The 17,976-nt window shown below is 44.8% G+C and overlaps 1 protein-coding gene across 1 annotated transcript; it reads right to left on the bottom strand.

The window, feature by feature from the left end:
• Positions 1-314: 314 nt before the first annotated feature.
• LOC122941660 (zinc finger protein 260-like) lies at positions 315-17,634 on the bottom strand. The gene is made up of 5 exons (XM_044299068.1): positions 17,606-17,634; positions 12,815-12,964; positions 12,506-12,685; positions 12,309-12,432; positions 315-2,681 (listed from the first exon to the last, which is right to left on the bottom strand). Exons 2-5 carry the CDS (start codon positions 12,890-12,892, stop codon positions 1,015-1,017), a joined length of 2,049 nt encoding a protein of 682 aa, XP_044155003.1. The 5' UTR covers positions 12,893-12,964; positions 17,606-17,634; the 3' UTR covers positions 315-1,014.
• Positions 17,635-17,976: the final 342 nt, after the last annotated feature.

The raw sequence follows: 17,976 nt of genomic DNA, 5'->3' as shown, positions 1-17,976 counted from the left end.
ATCACCATTACCGATGTCTCTGCCCTTCATTGGAATGCTCATGTGCAGAGATCCTGGGTTCAGGACGGTCAGACAAGAGAAGTCTAATGATGAAATGGACAGGAGACTCAATGGCATAATATGGTTAATATTAATATGCTCAAATGAATGGATCTGTTTCTAAAACAGAAAATGTCCTAGAAAATTCGGCAAAGTCTAGGATCCACAGTGTAATAATCCTTTCACAAGTTATATCAGCTCTCGCTTAACTCCATAGGTTCTATAATGTTATCTTCAAATCTAAAGGGTAAAGAAAATAGGCCCAACCACAAGGATATGTTTTAAAGTCAAATGTTTATTTAACAAGTCTTGAGATCTTAATGTAAAATATTCTATGCACATGGTGGATCCACAGCTGCATTATCGGGAGTCTATTAGTTTTATTGATAACAGAGGTTTAGTTATAAATGCAGACATTTCTTTGGCTACGTTCACATCTTCAGTAACCTGATCCAGCAGAGAACAGCCTGCTGAAGTTCTCAGGATCCGGCGTTTCCAGATACTGATGCTCACTTCCTGATCCAATAGACTATAATGAGATCCAGCTGGCAAAAAATGTTGCATGAAATGGTATTTGTCCACCTGAAACCTGGTACCCATGGCTAAAGCAGATCCTCACCAGATGCCATTATAGGGATCCGGCGGTGAACAACAGCATTGGGCAATGCCAGATCTGGTGAACTCTGTTTCTGCCTGAGCAGCCTGCCAGATCAGTTTAACGGTGATGTCAACGTAGCCTTAATCATCATGTAGTGCTGTAAATTGCCTTCCATTTGTCTTGAATGACATTTACCTTTACTTTATGTTTTAATTTTTTCTGTGTACTATTCTTCAATAAAAAAAGCTAAAAAATTATGACTTTCCTAAGTTTTAAAAATGTGATTGGTCTGAAACATTTCCTTCCTTCTGGACAATTTATCTTTGATGTGCAATAAGAGCTGGCTTTTGGTTAAAACATTTTCCACATACATTACCTCAAACAGGTTTCTCCCCTTTATGACTCCTCTGATGTTTAACAAGATTTGATTTATCAGTAAAACATTTCCCACATTCGGAGCATAAATATGGCTTCTCCCCTGTGTGAATTCTCTGATGTGTAGCAAGATATGATTTATCTGTAAAGCACTTTCCACATTCCAAGCATGAATATGGTTTCTCCCCTGTGTGAATTCTCTGATGTGTAACAAGATTTGATTTATCTGTAAAACACTTTCCACATTCTGGACAAGAAAATGGTTTCTCTCCTGTGTGACTTCTTTTATGTATAACAAGATACGACTTATCTGTAAAATATTTCCCACATTCTGAGCATGAATATGGCTTCTCTCCTGTGTGAATGTTTAAATGCTTTTTAAGATATGAATTATGAGTAAAGCATTTCTTACATTCTGGGCAGGAAAATAGCTTCTCCCCTGTGTGAATTCTCTGATGTGTAATAAGATTAGATTTTTTTGTAAAACATTTTCCACATTCTGAACATGAAAATTGCTTTTTCCCTGTATGTGTTATTTGATGTCTAACAAGATCTGATTTCTGGCTAAAATATTTCCCACACTCTGAACATGAATATGGCTTCTCCCCTGTATGACTCCTCTCATGTCTAAGAAGATGTGACTTATCTTTAAAACATTTCCCACATTCTGGACATGAATATGGCTTCTCCCCTGTATGATTTTTATGATGATTAAGAAGATTTGATTTACATGTAAAAGATTTTCCACATTCTGAACATGAAAATTGTTTCTCCCCTCTGTGAGTTCTTCGATGACAAACAAGGGTTGACTTCTGAGTAAAACATTTCCCACATTCTGAACACGAAAAAGGCTTCTTCCCCGTGTGAGTTACTTGATGTCTAACGAGATCAGATTTCTGGATAAAATATTTTCCACACTCTGTACATAAATACGGTTTCTCTCCTGTGTGACTTCTTTTATGTATAACAAGATTTGACTTTTCTGTAAAACATTTCCCACATTCTGAGCATGAATATGGCTTCTCTCCTTTGTGAATTTTTAAATGCTTTTCAAGATATGATTTACGAGTAAAGCATTTCTCACATTCTGGGCAGGAAAATAGCTTCTCCCCTGTGTGAATTTTTTTATGTATACTAAGATTGAATTTTTCTGTTAAACATTCTGAACATGAAAATGGCTCTTTCCCTGTGTGTGTTATTTGATGTCTAACAAGATCTGATTTCTGGATAAAATATTTCCCACACTCTGAACATGAATATGGCTTCTCCCCTGTGTGACTACTCTCATTTATAATAAGATGTGACTTATCTGTAAAACATTTCCCACATTCTGGACATGAATATGGCTTCTCCCCTGTGTTATTTATCTGATGTACAGCAAGAGCAGATTTATGTTTAAAACATTTTCCACATGCCAAACATGAAAACGGCTTCTCCTCTGTTTGATGTTTAACACCCATTTTGTGGCTTTTCTGTTCCTTTGCAATCTGTGATAAATCAGAAGATTGGACATATTTTAAAGAATCACATGATGAATCTTTGCTGAGAAGACCTGAGGGTATACCTGGGATAATGGCATGTTCTTCACTTGTATTTTGTGTAATAGCATAATCCTCTGTTTTAATATCTAAAGATGTCACATGCCCATCTGAGATTCTGGTACAGTCATCTGAAAAGAATTAAATACATTTGACAGCATAGTATTTATAAAATTTCTATATAAAATGCATATTTATTGCGTGGCATGTAGCAAAATCCAATATTCAACTGATTGTGACAATGGAGACAAATCAGATCACTGTCTAAGGATTATGCAATTCCATCATATCCGTATTTCGGTCCACAAACCACACAGATATCTTCCGAGTGTATTCCGCAATTTTCTCACTTCCATCAATAGAAGTGGCTACTTTTAGTTTTTGCTGAGAATAGGACATGTTCTATAGTTAGCAGAACGGACATACGGACGCTGAGAGCACACAGATGTCTTTTTTTTTTTTTTTTTTTGCAGACCCAAAGAAATAAAGAGGTCCATTTGCTATCCACAAAAAACTGGGATAGCACATGGATGGAAAATATCACAATATTATATTAGCAGTATATAGTGGCACTGTTTATATGTCTGATATGGTAGTTTTGTTTATTTGTACCGTTATCATTATTTCTCTACTATATTATAAGGACTTTGCATCTAGCAGTGAATGTATTGTACATGTGCATGCCTGACCTGCCGCTCTGTTCATTTTGGGGCCTCTGAGGGGTAATATACCCATTCTCGGGATCAGTGGAGGTCCCAGCAGTAGGGATACCCCCTTAACAAATATTGTATAGATGAAGGGAGGACCCTCAGAATAAATTATCTTGGTAGGCCACACTCAACACTGCTGAGACCGGGTTTCTCAGGTGCTTCTGAGTTGCCATCCCTACAGACAGTGAAGGTGGGGTGCTCCTAAGACTCCACCCCCACAAAGACAGTTCAGGGGGTTCTCCCAAGATGCAACCCCCACAGACAGTGTAGGAGGGTAATAGAGCTCATTTCTAATATAGTGGGGGAAGTGATACCACCAAAAACCAGAGCTGGCCCTGCTGGAGATAGTTTTTGTCTAGCTACTTTTAAAAGCTAGATGAGTGGTGTTCAGAATTATGGCAGGAATATGATTACTAATAAACAAAAAATGGCACTGGAGTAGTGGATTTAGCCCTTTTAAGGTGATAAACACTTACTTTATAGTTATAAAAATTCTGGCTAGAAGGTTACCCTAGAGCCCCAAATAACAGACAGCTGGGCAAACTGGAAAGTACAACTTTAATCCAAATTGTTAGCTATACAGGGGCCTCCAGTGTATTTCAGTTTCTTGACGCTGATAAGGTATTTGATCAAGTACACTGGGATTTCCTATATGTGACCTTGGAGAAACATGGCTTAATGGGGTTAATGTTTATGCTATTCTGGCCTTATATGAGGCACAGAGTCCGATAGATTCCTTTTATGGTCAAATACCAGAAATTTGTATTCTTTAAGCTGTAATCCATTGGGGCTGTCAAGAATGAGATGTGAAGCCTAACGCTGGGTTCAGACCTGAGTGTTCAGAAAGGAGCGCTCTGTATGCGCGATTGTACCGGCGTTTGCAATCGCGCATACAGAAACAAGCAAACGCCCATTGTCGCGTGTTCCCGAAAGTCTATGTACGGGAACGCGCGACAAGACGCCCCAGAGAAGCTCATGTACTTCTTGGGGCGTCGGGCGTTTTACAGCGCGATCGTACGCGCTGTAAAACGCCCAGGTGAGAACCATTCCCATAGGGAATCATTGGTTTCTCCTTGTTGAGCGTTTTACAGCGCGTAGGAAGGCGCTGTAAAACGCTCAGGTGTGAACCCAGCCTAAGGGATGACCTGGTAGTCACTCCAAACCCCCTATGTAGAGGAACCATATGAACTCTGTTGCAGTATGCCCTCCAGACCACAGCCTCCAGAAAAATTATGGATTAAGGGCTCTTTCACACCTGCGTTATAGTCTTCCGGCATAGAGTTCCGTCGTCGGGGCTCTATGCCGGAAGAATACTGATCAGGATTTTCCTAATGCATTCTGAATGGACAGTCCGTCCTTCAGGATGCATCAGGATGTCTTCCGTTCCGGAACGGAACGTTTTTTGGCCGCAGCAAATAGCGCAGCATGCTGCGCTTTTTGCTCCGGCCAAAAATCCGGAACACTTGCCGCAAGGCCGGATCCGGAATGAATGCCCATTGAAAGGCATTGATCCGGATCCGGCCTTAAGCTAAACGTCGTTTCGGCGCATTGCCGGATGCGACGTTTAGCTTTTTCTCAATGGTTACCATGGCTGCCGGGACGCTAAAGTCCTGGCAGCCATGGTAAAGTGTAGTGGGGAGCGGGGAGCAGCATACTTACCATCCGTGCGGCTCCCGGGGCGCTCCAGAGTGACGTCAGGGCACCCCAAGCGCATGGATCACGTGATCGCATGTACACGTCATCCATGCGCCTGGGGCGCTCTGACGTCATTCTGGAGCGCCCCAGGAGCCGCACAGATGGTAAGTATGCCGCTCCCCCGCTCCCCACTACTACTATGGCAACCAGGACTTTAATAGCGTCCTGGGTGCCATAGTAACACTGAAAGCATTTTGAAGACGGATCCGTCTTCAAATGCTTTCAGTACACTTGCGTTTTTCCGGATCCGGCTTGTAATTCCGGCAAGTGGAGTACACGCCGGATCCGGACAACGCAAGTGTGAAAGATGCCTTAGCAACACTGATGCATTAGCATTATGTAGATTGTAAGCCCTCGCAGGGCAGGGCCCTCTCTACTTCTGTACCAGTCTGTAACTCGTTTTGTTTATGATTAGTGCAATTGTCTGTATTATGTATGTGCACCCCTTATCATATGTACAGCACTATGGAATGAATGGCGCTTTAATAATAAATAATAATAATAATTAGCAGAAGACTCAGTAAAGGAGCGAAGTACAAGATGGCAGCATGGCCAGGATCAGTATCTAATATTGTAATCAATACCGACACACAGAAACCGAAGCCAGGAAAACAAAAGTACTTACCAATATATGGCCAGGACAATAAGATGAAAATAAAAAGGTCCCTGTGGTGCAGGAACTAGAGTAGCAGTGATGAAGGCCTATGTCTGCCTAGCAACTGAACATGGCTGCATGACTGCACTTCGCCATAAATTAGGCACATCCTCCAGGAGTGCAGAGGATCAAAACCCACACAATTCGCACCATCTTAAATCTCTACCTTTGGGTCTCATTGACTGAAGAAACTTTATAACATAAAAAACAGTTTTTGTTGGCCATGGCAACCAATTACAACGTAGATTTCATTTCCTATTCTGCTCATGAAGAATTAAATTTTTTTTTTTTTTTTTAGATGGCCTTGATAAATCTTCCTCAATGATCTCTAATTTGAAAGGTGATAACTAGATGTTTGTACTTACCGTTAAATTTCTCTTCTGTTCATTGGGGGACACAGGCTTGACCTTGGGATGTTACAGAGCAGTCCCCGGGTGGGGCCTAACCAGAAAACCTCCTGCCAATCAGAGAACCACCGTCTGCAAAACTCTACGCCCCATAGCCGCGTCAGCAGACGCAAAGGTGTGCATCCTATAAAAAGGTGTGCAAAGACGACCAGGTCGCCACCTTGCATACCTGAGTGGCCAAAGCACCGTGATGCACCACCCAAGAGGCCCCCACTGCCCCAGCAGAATGAGCAGTCACCCGGAAGGGTGGAGCCTGGTCCTTAAGGTGGTATGCTTCCACAATGGCCCAAAAAATCCATCGAGAAATGGAAGTCTTTGACGATGCCAGCCCTTGTCTCGGCCCTTCTGGAATGACAAACAGGGAATCCGCCTGCCAGAAAGATGCCGTCTGGGACAGATAGACTCGAACGGCCTGTACCAAATCCAGAGTGTGGAGAGACTGCTCCCGAAGGATGAGACGGGTCTAGACAAAATGAAGGGAGAATAATCTCCTAATTTAAATGAAATGTCGACACCACCTTCGGAAGGAAGGACTGATCAGGACAAAGGACTACTTCATCCTGATAGAGGATCAGGAAAGGCGACCGACATGACAAAGCCGCGTGTTCCGAAACCCTACAGATAGAAGTGATTGCCACCAAAAATGCCACCTTGTAAGACAGGAAGCAAAGAGACACCTGCTGCAAAGGCTCAAACGATGAAGAATGGAGCGAGTTGCCCTTCAGGACCATGTGGTCCCTGGACTGCGCGACGAAGTCCTCAACCTTGTTGTTGAAGTAGGAGGCCATGCGATCCGTCTGGCCGACCCCACCGCTCGCAGATGGCTTGAAACATCTGCGGGTGAATGCCACCTTGTAAGACAGGAAGCAAAGAGACACCTGCTGCAAAGGCTCAAACGATGAAGAATGGAGAGCGTTGAGCACTAGATTAAGATCCCAAGGATCCAAGGTAGAACGTAAAAGGGGGCACAGCATGCGCCACCCCCTGCAGGAAAGTTCCAACCACCGAAAGCGAAGCTAAATTACACAAAAAAAGAATGGAGAGAGCCAACACTTGCCCTTTGAGGGAGCTGAGAGCCAGCCCCAAGTCCATGCCCGACTGCAGGAAAGGCAAGAGTCGCGGCAAAGAGAACCGAGCAGGAGACAGCTGATGCCGCTCGCACCAACTAAAGTAGGACTTCCAGGTCCGGTGGTAGATTCGGGAAAATGACGGCTTTCTGGCATCAATCATGGTCTGGACCACGACATCCAAGAACCCCCGAGCCTTTAGTACGGCGGCTTCAACAGCCATGCCATTAAATGTAGCGACCCTAAATTTGGGCGGAAGATTGGCCTCTGCGACAGGAGGTCCTCCTGAAGAGGAAGACGCCAGGGTTCTTCGGTGAGAAGGGTGACCAGAGACGCATGCCACAGACGGCGTGGCCAATCTGGGGCCATGAGAATGACTGCCAGTCCTTCAGACCTGATCTTCCTGAAGAGACGCGGGAACACGTAAGGAAACGTGAACCGACTCCACAGAATCACCAGCGAGTTGCCCTTCAGGCGACGAAGTACTCAACCTTGTTGTTGAAGTAGGAGGCCATGCGATCCGTCTGGCCGACCCCACCGCTCGCAGATGGCTTGAAACACCTGCGGGTGAAGAGCCCACTCGCCGGGATCATGACGCTACCGGCTGATCCAATTATCGACGTCGGGAATGTTAACTACTGACAGCGCCGGAACAGCTGACAATCAGAGCCGTCTCCCCCATGGCTGCCGGGTTTCGGGTGATTGAGGTACGCCACAGCCGCGGAGTTGTCGGACTGAACCCGAACCGCATGTCCCCTGAGATGGTCGGTCCAATGTCGCAGAGAGAGAGACAAATTGTCCTCAACTCCAGAACGTTGATTGGAAGGGAGCATTCCTCCCGTGACCATACTCCTTGAACTGAGAGATTTTCCAATACTCCCCCCCAACCACTGAGGCCTACGTCCGTTGTTAACACCGTCCACTGAAGAAGAAGGAACGAGCAGCCCGGAAAAATATGGAACTGAGCATAGGGAACTGCTCCAAAGGCAAAGACCATGTGACCCAGAGCCCACAGTGACGAAGAGGAGAATCTTAAGACGGAAAGCGCATAGCTTCTCCAGAGGCAAGAATATCTTGGCCTGAAATGTGTTGAGAACCATGCCCAGATAAGTCAGCTGCTGTGATGGATAAAGACAGAACTTCTGTTTGTTCAGGATCCATCCGAAGTGTTCCAGGCTGTCCACTCTTTACGAGGATGCCGTCTAAGTAAGGGACCGACACAATCTCCCTGGTATGGATCAGAGCCATGACTGCCGCCAGAATCTTCGTAAAGACGCTAGGAGCCGTAGCCAGGCCGAATGGGAGGGCTACAAACTGGAAGTGAAATGGACCCACTGCGAACCAGAGAAATCTCTGATGACTGACGCAGATGGGCATGTGAAGATAAGCGTCCTTGATGTCTACCGAGAATAGGTACTCCCCCGGTTCCATGGATGCAATGACCAATCTCAGGGTCTCCATCCGGAAACTGCGGATGCGAAGGAAGCGTGTTGAGGTCCAGAACGGGACGGACTGTCCCCTCTTTTTTGGGAATCACAAAGAGATTGGAGTAAAACTCTCGAAAACGGTCTTGCGCGGGAACCGGAACAGTCACTCCCTGCCGCAAGAGTGCGAATTGCCTGAAAGGAATCTGCAGCCGAGGGAGAGGTCGGAGGCGATTACCAAAATGATCGGGACCGAGGGGAGACTTGAATTCCAGTTTGTAGCCCTCTGCAATCACCTCTCTAACCTACGCTTTCGAGACATGAGGCAGCCAAACATGCTGAAATAAATTAAGCCGACCTCCCACCCGAGGGCAGAAGGCGCAGAAAGCAGTCCGTCATGCAGCGGAGGACTTGGGGTTATAGGACTTTGAGCTCTGTTGACAGGGACTCCAGGAAGGGCGAGGCTTGAAGCAAAGAAGCCGGGGCCTCAATTAGCAGTGGCTCTGGCGGTGCCCCGGACCTGCCGAACAATAAAGGAAAATGGATGCCCCGCACCAAGTCCTTCTGCCCCCCTTCCCTCTCTCCCGACAGCAGAGATCTCCTGGAGGGGCCCAGCTTTATGGGGACCAGGTAACCTGAGAAGGGTGAGGGTGCTTGAAGGAGGGGATCACTTGGGGACAATTTATTTTATACTCACCTGTCCGGCGTCTTCTGCCCCCCGGCTCCAGCCAGATCACCACCCTCAGCGTGCGGCCACTTGGGGAAGGACGCTACATCGGAACAGAGGAGACTTGCAGTGTACGACCATGATGATCCGAACGCTGGCGGGATACAGTGCCTTTTAGGAAACTCTGGTCCGCCTTTGCTTCTGGAGAATGGGAAGGAGCAGCGGGCTTGGGGGAACCCCTGTTCTCCCGTCTCCTGGGTGGGAGTGCAGGTAGGTTTTAGGACTGCCTGAAACTCCCGCTAGAAAAAAATGGAAAATAAGAGAAAACAAAAAAATTTGCAGATCTGCAACACACGGAGGTCTGCCTCCTACAGACACTAAGGTAAAACTGATTTACCTTAGTCCCTGTAGAAAGGGTATAGCTGAAGGGGAGTTGCTCACAGATTTGTGCTTAGTGTCCGCCTCCGAGTGGCAACAGCTATACCCAAGGTCAAGCCTGTGTCCCAAAATGATACGAATGAGAAAGGGTTAATTACTCTTACCGGTAATTGGATTTTTCATTAGCCTCCCCAACGGCACTGACAGAGAACAACATATTTTCGGGAGGGACTACTGCAGAAAGAATTCTACGCCCAAAGGACAAGTCCTGATTATGGGTCACATCCCGCCTATAGTGCTTAAAAAAGGTCATAGGATTAGCCCACTCAGCAGCTTTGCAGATCTGTTCAATTGATATAGCGGCGTTTTCTGCTCAGGAGGCTGACATTGCCCGAGTCGAGTGGGCCTTGAGTCCTGCTGGGGAAACAAGATTCCTGTTGGTATAACAAAGAGATATAGCGTCTCTAATCCACCGAGCGATCGTAGGCTTCCTGGACGCTAGACCCTTATTCGGACCCTGGAACTGGATAAAGAGGTGGTCCGACTGTCTGAACTGCTTTGTTCTCTCTAGATAACATAGTAGGCAACGTCTTACATCCTGATTGTGGAATTCTGGGATTTCTGAGAAGTAGAAGCTAGTGGAGATTCCACTGCCGCATTTACTTACTCTCTAATTATATCCCTCATGAAGCTCAGAAAGGAGGGAGATTCTTCAGATACTCAGATACTATCTTCTCTGTGCATTTTGCACATAGTGATTTTTGGGATTTGGAGACAAAGGACTTCCTGCATATAGCACACTTCTTGCGTCTTGTGTGACCGCCATGTGTCCTGGTAGTGGAGGTTTCTCTGCCCTAAAAAAATCTGATTTTAAAAAAGGGGCTAGTAATTTATATTTCTATTAACCTCCACTATCAGTGTACTTGTAAAAGAGAGGAAAGCTCCACACCCCAAATTTTATCTACGCAGGTATACAGGAGAGGAGGTTTACCGGGCTGAGGGTGCTGGAACCATGATCCACAGGCTTGCGGAATGCATCCTCTTGAGAAGCAGACATGCTGGAGCAGGTAAACACACTATCCTCTGGGTAGTGCTTAGAATATTTAAAATTCGGGCCCCCAGCATGCCCTGGATACGGGAATGGCCGCGCGCACATGTGACGTCACAACGCATGCCATGCCGCTATTTCCTGATGTCACCTCTGCTCTTGGACCTCCTCCTGCCCTGGAAAAGGCCCCTCCTGCGTGGACGATCGCCGAGTCGGATCTAAAACGCCAGAGAATGGGTAAGAAGCCCGGGGCTGCCTTCCAATGAAGGGCTTATGCCTAAGATCGGAAAAGAAAGCCACCGCATCCCCGGAGCCCCCGAACTCTGCAGTGACCCTCCCATGCAGGGGAAACAGCAAGGCCGTGTGAAATCTTCACTGTACTGGCAGGAGCATCCACGCTATCCGTAGACAGGAAATAACACTGGCTTAGATAAGGAAAGGAGGCCTTTTTAATCTGGAGCTCCAGTGTTGTTTCCTGTCCAGGGGGCAGGGATACCCTCTTGTCAGTGCCATTGGGGAGGAGCCAGGGAAACCTTGCTTTTCATGCTTGCCGTGCCGATTGTTATGTGTTAATGATGATCTATCATCTAGGTCTCTTTCTTCTAGAACATGGTGACCACCAATCCTGACACTCATAGCTCTGAGCTTCCATCCTCCTCCTCTTATTGGTGTATATGTCTCCACGTTCTGTATTCTGTTAGCACACAGGAACTTGATATCAGTCTAAGAGCCGCTGGTTCTTCAGTCTCAAAACTGCTCGTATACTTTCGCTGACAACAGACGATGAAGAAATAGGCACTCGGTGGAAAGCTATGGAATCTGACCTGACATCCAGATTTTAAATCCGCAGAATGTCAAATTATGTAGAGGAAATCTGCTGTGGATCTCACCTTGAAATGTAGGGGGTGAAATCCACAGTAAATCCTCAACATTTCCACACCAAATTCTACATGGTACGCTGCAGATTCTCCACTGCACACAGAACATGGATTTCACCCAATGCATTATAAAGAATCAAATTCATCGTGGACTGACCATAAATTGACAAGTTGTAGATTTTATATCCACACCTCATGTCAGTTTATGCTGTAGATTATTATTATGTGAGGATTTCCACACATGAAATAGCATTTTGGCTTAACGGGTGAATGTATAGCTGCTGAACAGATTATTACTGTACATATCTAATTAAAGATTCTATACAAATGTAGTATTGACATACATACAAATAATGAGATGCTGTGTGTATTTGTGTACGTAGCAAGGTATTTCAGTGGTTCTTTCCCCTTTAATGTCTTGTAATAGAGCTGGTAAGTGGTACCAGGTACCTGCCCGCTTCCTGAGGTGTGAAGTAACTGTACATGTGTACTGCACACTGAAGACCTTTAGGAGAGGCCGGGAAGGTATAAAAAAATCTAGCATGTAACAAATAGGTTAGATCCATTAAATACATCATCAGGGTAAGATGTGTCTTGCTACTACCACTTCACTTTGTATCATATGGGTATGGACGTGGTGCCATTTTGGCATCTGGTTGATGGAGATCTGGGTCATTTGTCCGCAGCTTTGGTGACAGGTACTTTACTCTGTATGTTATCTTTTGTATACATGTTTTATCATAGTTAAGTAAACATTTTATGCAAAAAAAAGCCTTGTTAAGCCTATTTATTCCTAGGTCTTAGAATTCACAGTAATACAGTCTATTACCTGGTGATGTAAGCAGCTGGTGATCCTCCATCATGACGTCCTTGTACAGATCTTTGTGTCCTTCCAAATACTCCCACTCCTCCATGGAGAAATAGATGGTGAAATCCTGAAACCTTTTAGAAACCTGAAAACACAATGACACAGTCATCACCCAGATCCCTTCATAACATTACTGTTTAATTTCCCAGCAGTGTCACCTCTCCAGTCAGCAGCTCAATTATCTTGTGGGTGAGTTTCAGGATCTTCTTTGTCTTGATTTCCTTATGTATGAGGGGGTGAGGTTGAGGCCCCATGATTGGACTCAGGGTTAGTCCCCATCCTTCAGACACAGGGTCCTGACATCGCTCACTAGAGGTCTTCTTCACTACTGTGCAGTCCTGGTTATAGAGAGACACAATAATAAATATCACTCCATACATCTCCAGAGTCCCTCACCTCTCCAGTCATGTCCATCTGTTAGTAACATAGATAAGATGATGTAATGTGACATCATCAGAATCTCTCACCTCTCCAGTAAGCCAGAAGAGGATCTCTAGGGTGAGATTTATTATACACTCTGCCATCTTGTCCCTGTCCCTATCCATCCTTGATGCGTCAATCAGGAGAAGGATCTTATATAGAAGATATCCACTGTGCAGATCCTTTATTGTAGGAACCTTAATGAAAATTCTGTGAGATGATGTAAAAATCCCATGTAAAATACAATTACTGAAGGTAATAAGAGGAGATTATCAGAGAAGATAGTACTTTGAATATATACTTCCATGTGCTTTCCGCATCCGTATGTCCATTACGCAATAGATACAGCATGTCCTATACTTTTTTGCAAAGTGCAGACTAATTGAAGTTGAGTCTGCAATAAAATGACACACAGACTGCATCTGCATTTTGCAGATCCGTAGTTTGCAGATCGAAAAAACAGGAGTTAATAGCAAATATAGATAGTAATGTACATATTCAGTAATTGTCACCGCCAGATCTCTGAGAAGTTCTGATAGACGTTCTTCAGTACCTCCTGCATGATGTTCTTTTGTTTTGGTTTCGCTTTGACATCTCTTCTCCCTCTCCAAGCTGTCATCTATTAGCAGTGAAAGCCTCCCTTTATATCCCCTCCCATACTGCCTCACTTTGCGGTTTATACTACTTCCTGGATTGTGCTCAGTGCTAGAAGTTTGCTACTGCTGGTTTCTTAGATAAGTCTATCCCTTTATTTGTGTTTTCCTGTTGGCTTGATTCTAGGTGACCCTGACTCCCTCCGTATTTAGTGCAGGGAGCCAGTGGTCGTGTCCCCTCACTATTATAGGGTTTTCAGGTGTCACTCAGTCTAGGTACGTGGACATGCAACTTTCTATCACAGAGATCTTTGCATGGGCTGAGCAGTCAAGGAGAGCTATAGGGCTTTAATAGGGCTCACCCTTTTGTTCCTTAGTTTGGGATCTTTATTTGTTACTTCTTGTTTTCTGCAACACCATCCGTGACAGTAATACAAGGAACTCAAGGTGAAAACATCAGCAATCAACGGAACCTGGTAGTGGTCAATGTGTCTACATCTCAGGAATCCACAATAAAGCCTCATTCACATGTCAATGTTTTGGTCAGTGATTGTGAGCCAAAACCAGGATTGAAGCCTCCACAGACATAAGGTATAAGGGAAGGATCTGCACCTGTTTTGTGTTTAAAGCCGTGCCTGGTTTTGGCTCAAAATCACTGATGGAAATCCCTGACATGTGAATAAGGCATAATTCAAGCTGATGGCCCTTTTCTTGACCTGTTCATACATACTGGTATCAGTTCTGTGACCAATGGTGTCACTGCAGCGATGTGAAAAGACTGAAGGGATCCATGGAAGGATCGGAGCATTTTTTTCTATGCTGGGAAATCCAATCACATAAACTATGGCCAAAAGAATTTAATGCTCCGCTTACAGGCAGGTAGAGTGTAGGTTGATAGGGATAACCTCCCAATGTGCCTATAAGCAGATGTGAATTTATTCATCTTTATTTTCATCAATCTTGTCCGGTCCCTCTTATGAGCACAGAATAGGTATCCTGGGAATAACAGACTGATTACCATCTTGGATAGCCCAAGCCTTCATCCTAGGAGAACCTGAAGTGATCTCATTGTTTACTTGTTACCCTCACCGCCATTCCATCAACAGTATCGCGAGTAACAGCGGTGCGGTAACCTTTTTGCATGTGCCTTTTCACAAGTACCCAAGTCCTATTGGGTCATAACTCTCCCAAAAGTAATATTTTTTATTATTAATTATCTATATCTTGTTTATATGTTTGTGGGTATACTTTTTAAATGCAATATTAAAAAGTGAAGTTTTAAGGGTATTTAAACTAGCTTCAGTGATATATATACAAAGAAGGTAAGCCAGAAAATTTGTCTGTGTGGAAAATGTACGTGACTTCATAGGAAAGGGCACGCGGGTTTAGAGGCACGGTTTTGCACCATAGTTTTGGCATTGAATTCTATTGCAAAGTAAGCCAATAAATAGGTGGTGTGAGGTTAGATTAGACAGTGTAAAGCAATGTTCCTCACCTCCAGTCCTCAGGGCCCACCTGCCGGTCATGACTTGAGAACATCCCACAGAATGAACACCTGATGCATGGACACTAATTATATCACCTGCTCAATACTACGGAAAATATGAAAACATGACCGGCAGGTGGGCCCTGAGGAGTTCAGGAAACACTGGTCTAAAGGGTTCTCCAGATTTATCACCCTGGGGCACATTTACTATAGTGTCTGCGCCTGTTTTCATGAGTAAAAAGCCTCTGACTGTCTTGTTTTAGAAGTCTCATTTACTAACTGATTTTGCACCTGTTCTGGAGGCATTTGTGTCTGTTTTGAGTTTTAAGATTGATTTAGAAATTTTAAAACTTTTGCGACTATTTTCAGACCAATTTACTGTAACTCCGTATGTAGGTGCACCTTATTTAGGCGTAAAAACAGTCTAATTTCTACTCCACTCCAGGGCTGGCTTACTGTTCTGCCTATGTTTTGAGTGGTGCACTGCGTTACATTTTGCCTACTTTCATGGAGACGCGCGCCTAATTTCAGTTCACAGTGAATAGGAACCTATATTTTCAACAACCACTAGATGTCAGATTTAAACTAAAAAAAGAAAAGCGTCATTTATTAAGGGATAACAGACGAGGGGAAAATTGAAGACTACCGTTGCAAATACGACTGTTTATTCTGTAAAAAAAAAAAAAAGGCGTGCTTGATAAGGCTAGGTCTACACGACAACATTTGTCACCCACCATTTGTCGCACCAATGTCGCAAAACAATTTTTATAACTGTAGGCTATGGTGTCGCACTGCGACATGCTGCGACTGCGATAAGACTGTCGCAAAAAAACCATTCAAGATGTATTTCTCTGCGACTGTCGCGTCGCAGCATGTCGCATGTCGCAGTGCGACACCATAGACTACAATTATAAATATTGTTGCGTGACATTGATGTCGCACGACACATGTCATTGTGTAGACCTAGCCTAAATGTGTCCCACTGAGGTTCTTCATACAGTGTAAGGGCTGATTCATACAATCAAGCTCAGTTCGGTAAACACAGACCGTGTCTGACCTGACCTCAATTGATAATTAATTTAATTATTGCAATTAATTATGAGAACAACTTTCCAGGATGGGTTAATAAAAAATAATCAATACTCATTTTACTAATGAATTTACTACTAAGCCACCACCGATACCACTCCGACACTGCTGTGGTCTCTGCTGCTCGCCACTTCCTGGTCACCAAATAGGAAATGGTTGAAAATGCCTGGCTCAGCCAATCACTGACCGAAGTGATGATCGGTCTTATCCAGTGACTGGCTTATAGGACGTTTAACCCTTTCTGACTTTGCAATGTTTCAAGGCCAGTTTCACACGAGGATGTTTGGGCCGAGAAATCCGCTACGTATGGCGGCTGTGTTTCCGTACTGAAAGCTGCACCTCCATAATGACTTATGAGGTGAGTTCCTGCCTGATCTTGGGTTCACAGGCTGTGCAGTCTACTGATATTTTATTTTTATCAGGGAAGAATTCTATCACTGAACAAGCCTGTGTGCTCTCCAGTTTCTTTCCCCAAATCCAGTACAAACAAAGTCCCACAAACAGTGGTAAATGTAAAACAATTAAGGGGTCCATACCCAACAGGGGGGTTATTCAAAATGACCTCCAGATGATTATACAGCACGTCACTGCTGCAGAGAATGGAAAGGCATTGGAGAAAGAAGTGACATCATTTTTTATTTGAGCCAATTAAGGGAGAGGCGGGAGGCCTTTCTCAGATTCTTAAAGTTTTTTTTTTCCAGGAGTAGAATGTTGATAACCTGTCCTCAGGATAGGTCACCAATATCTGATCGGTGGGGGTTTTACTTCCGCAACCTCCACCGATCAGTTGTTTGAAGAGCTCATGGCACTATGATCACGGCCTAGGTGCAGCTCAGGCCTAGTGAATAGGCCTGAGCTGCAATACCAAGCACAGCCACCATACAATGGACGGCGTTGTGAGGAGGGTGCACCACTCACTGGAGGACTGCATACTCTTCAAACAGTTGCCCAGAGCCGGATCCCTCTGATCTGATACTGGTGACTTATCCTGAAGAATTTACTCCCAGAAAACACCTTTTAAATATCTTGGACAACCTCTTCAATGAGGATTTACAGTAAATAATACATGTGTGACATCAGCTGCACACAGTATAATACAGAGTGCTCATGTTTTGTACCATATTCATCTATAGGAACATAACCCTCCCTCCCGGGGCGGCCTCCTCCTTACCAGGAACATAACCCTCCCTCCCGAGGCGGCCTCCTCCTCACCAGGAACATAACCCTCCCTCCCGGGGCGGCCTCCTCCTCACCAGGAACATAACCCCCCCTCCCGGGGCAGCCTCCTCCTCATCAGGAACACAAACACCAGTGTGAACCTCACAGGATCCAGGAAACACATAGAAAGCTCTATCACATCTGTGTCTGACAGGACTGTGAAAGCTGCTCCGCTCATTAGGGGTTAAATACCTGTGGAAATAAGGAGTTAATGATCCCTCAGCCCCAGTAAGGCCTGGTTCACACTCAATGTTTGGTCAGATCTCTCCATTCTACCATATCTAGGTGCAGGCTCCACTCCAAGCCCCAAAATCACAACCCTCTACTGAATGCTGCACCTACCTCACAGTCACATGACCTGAACCTCAGGGGAGCCCATACATTCTAGGCATTACCCCACTAAAAATCATTAACCAAATACTGACAGACAGGGAAGGTAAATGTACACATACCTGCACCAGAGCTGGAAAAGAGTAGTGGGCTAAAGGACCTGCGGTGATGTCATGACATGTGATCCTGTGTGGGAGGAGTCGGGCTGAAGACTGTGTTTCTGGGGGAGGTGAAGGACCTGTGGTGATGTCATGACCATGTGATCCTGTGTGGGAGGAGTCAGGCTGCAGACTGTGTTGCTGAGGTAGGTAAAAGACCTGTGATGATGTCATGACCATGTGATCCTGGGTGGGAGGAGTTAGAGGGTCACATGACCAGGTGGTGCCTTAATATGCTCAGTGAACTGGTGTATTTAGCAGTGCTGTCCCTGTTGTGTGAAGTGAATGTAGTTGTGCTGTATGTGTGTGTTGTACATGTATTACAGCTGATGTGC

Source organism: Bufo gargarizans, chromosome 6 (genome assembly GCF_014858855.1).
Source record: "Bufo gargarizans isolate SCDJY-AF-19 chromosome 6, ASM1485885v1, whole genome shotgun sequence".
NCBI classification, from domain to species: Eukaryota; Metazoa; Chordata; class Amphibia; order Anura; family Bufonidae; genus Bufo; species Bufo gargarizans.
Note: the sequence above shows the minus strand (reverse complement) of the source record. Positions and strands in the feature narration are given on the sequence as shown.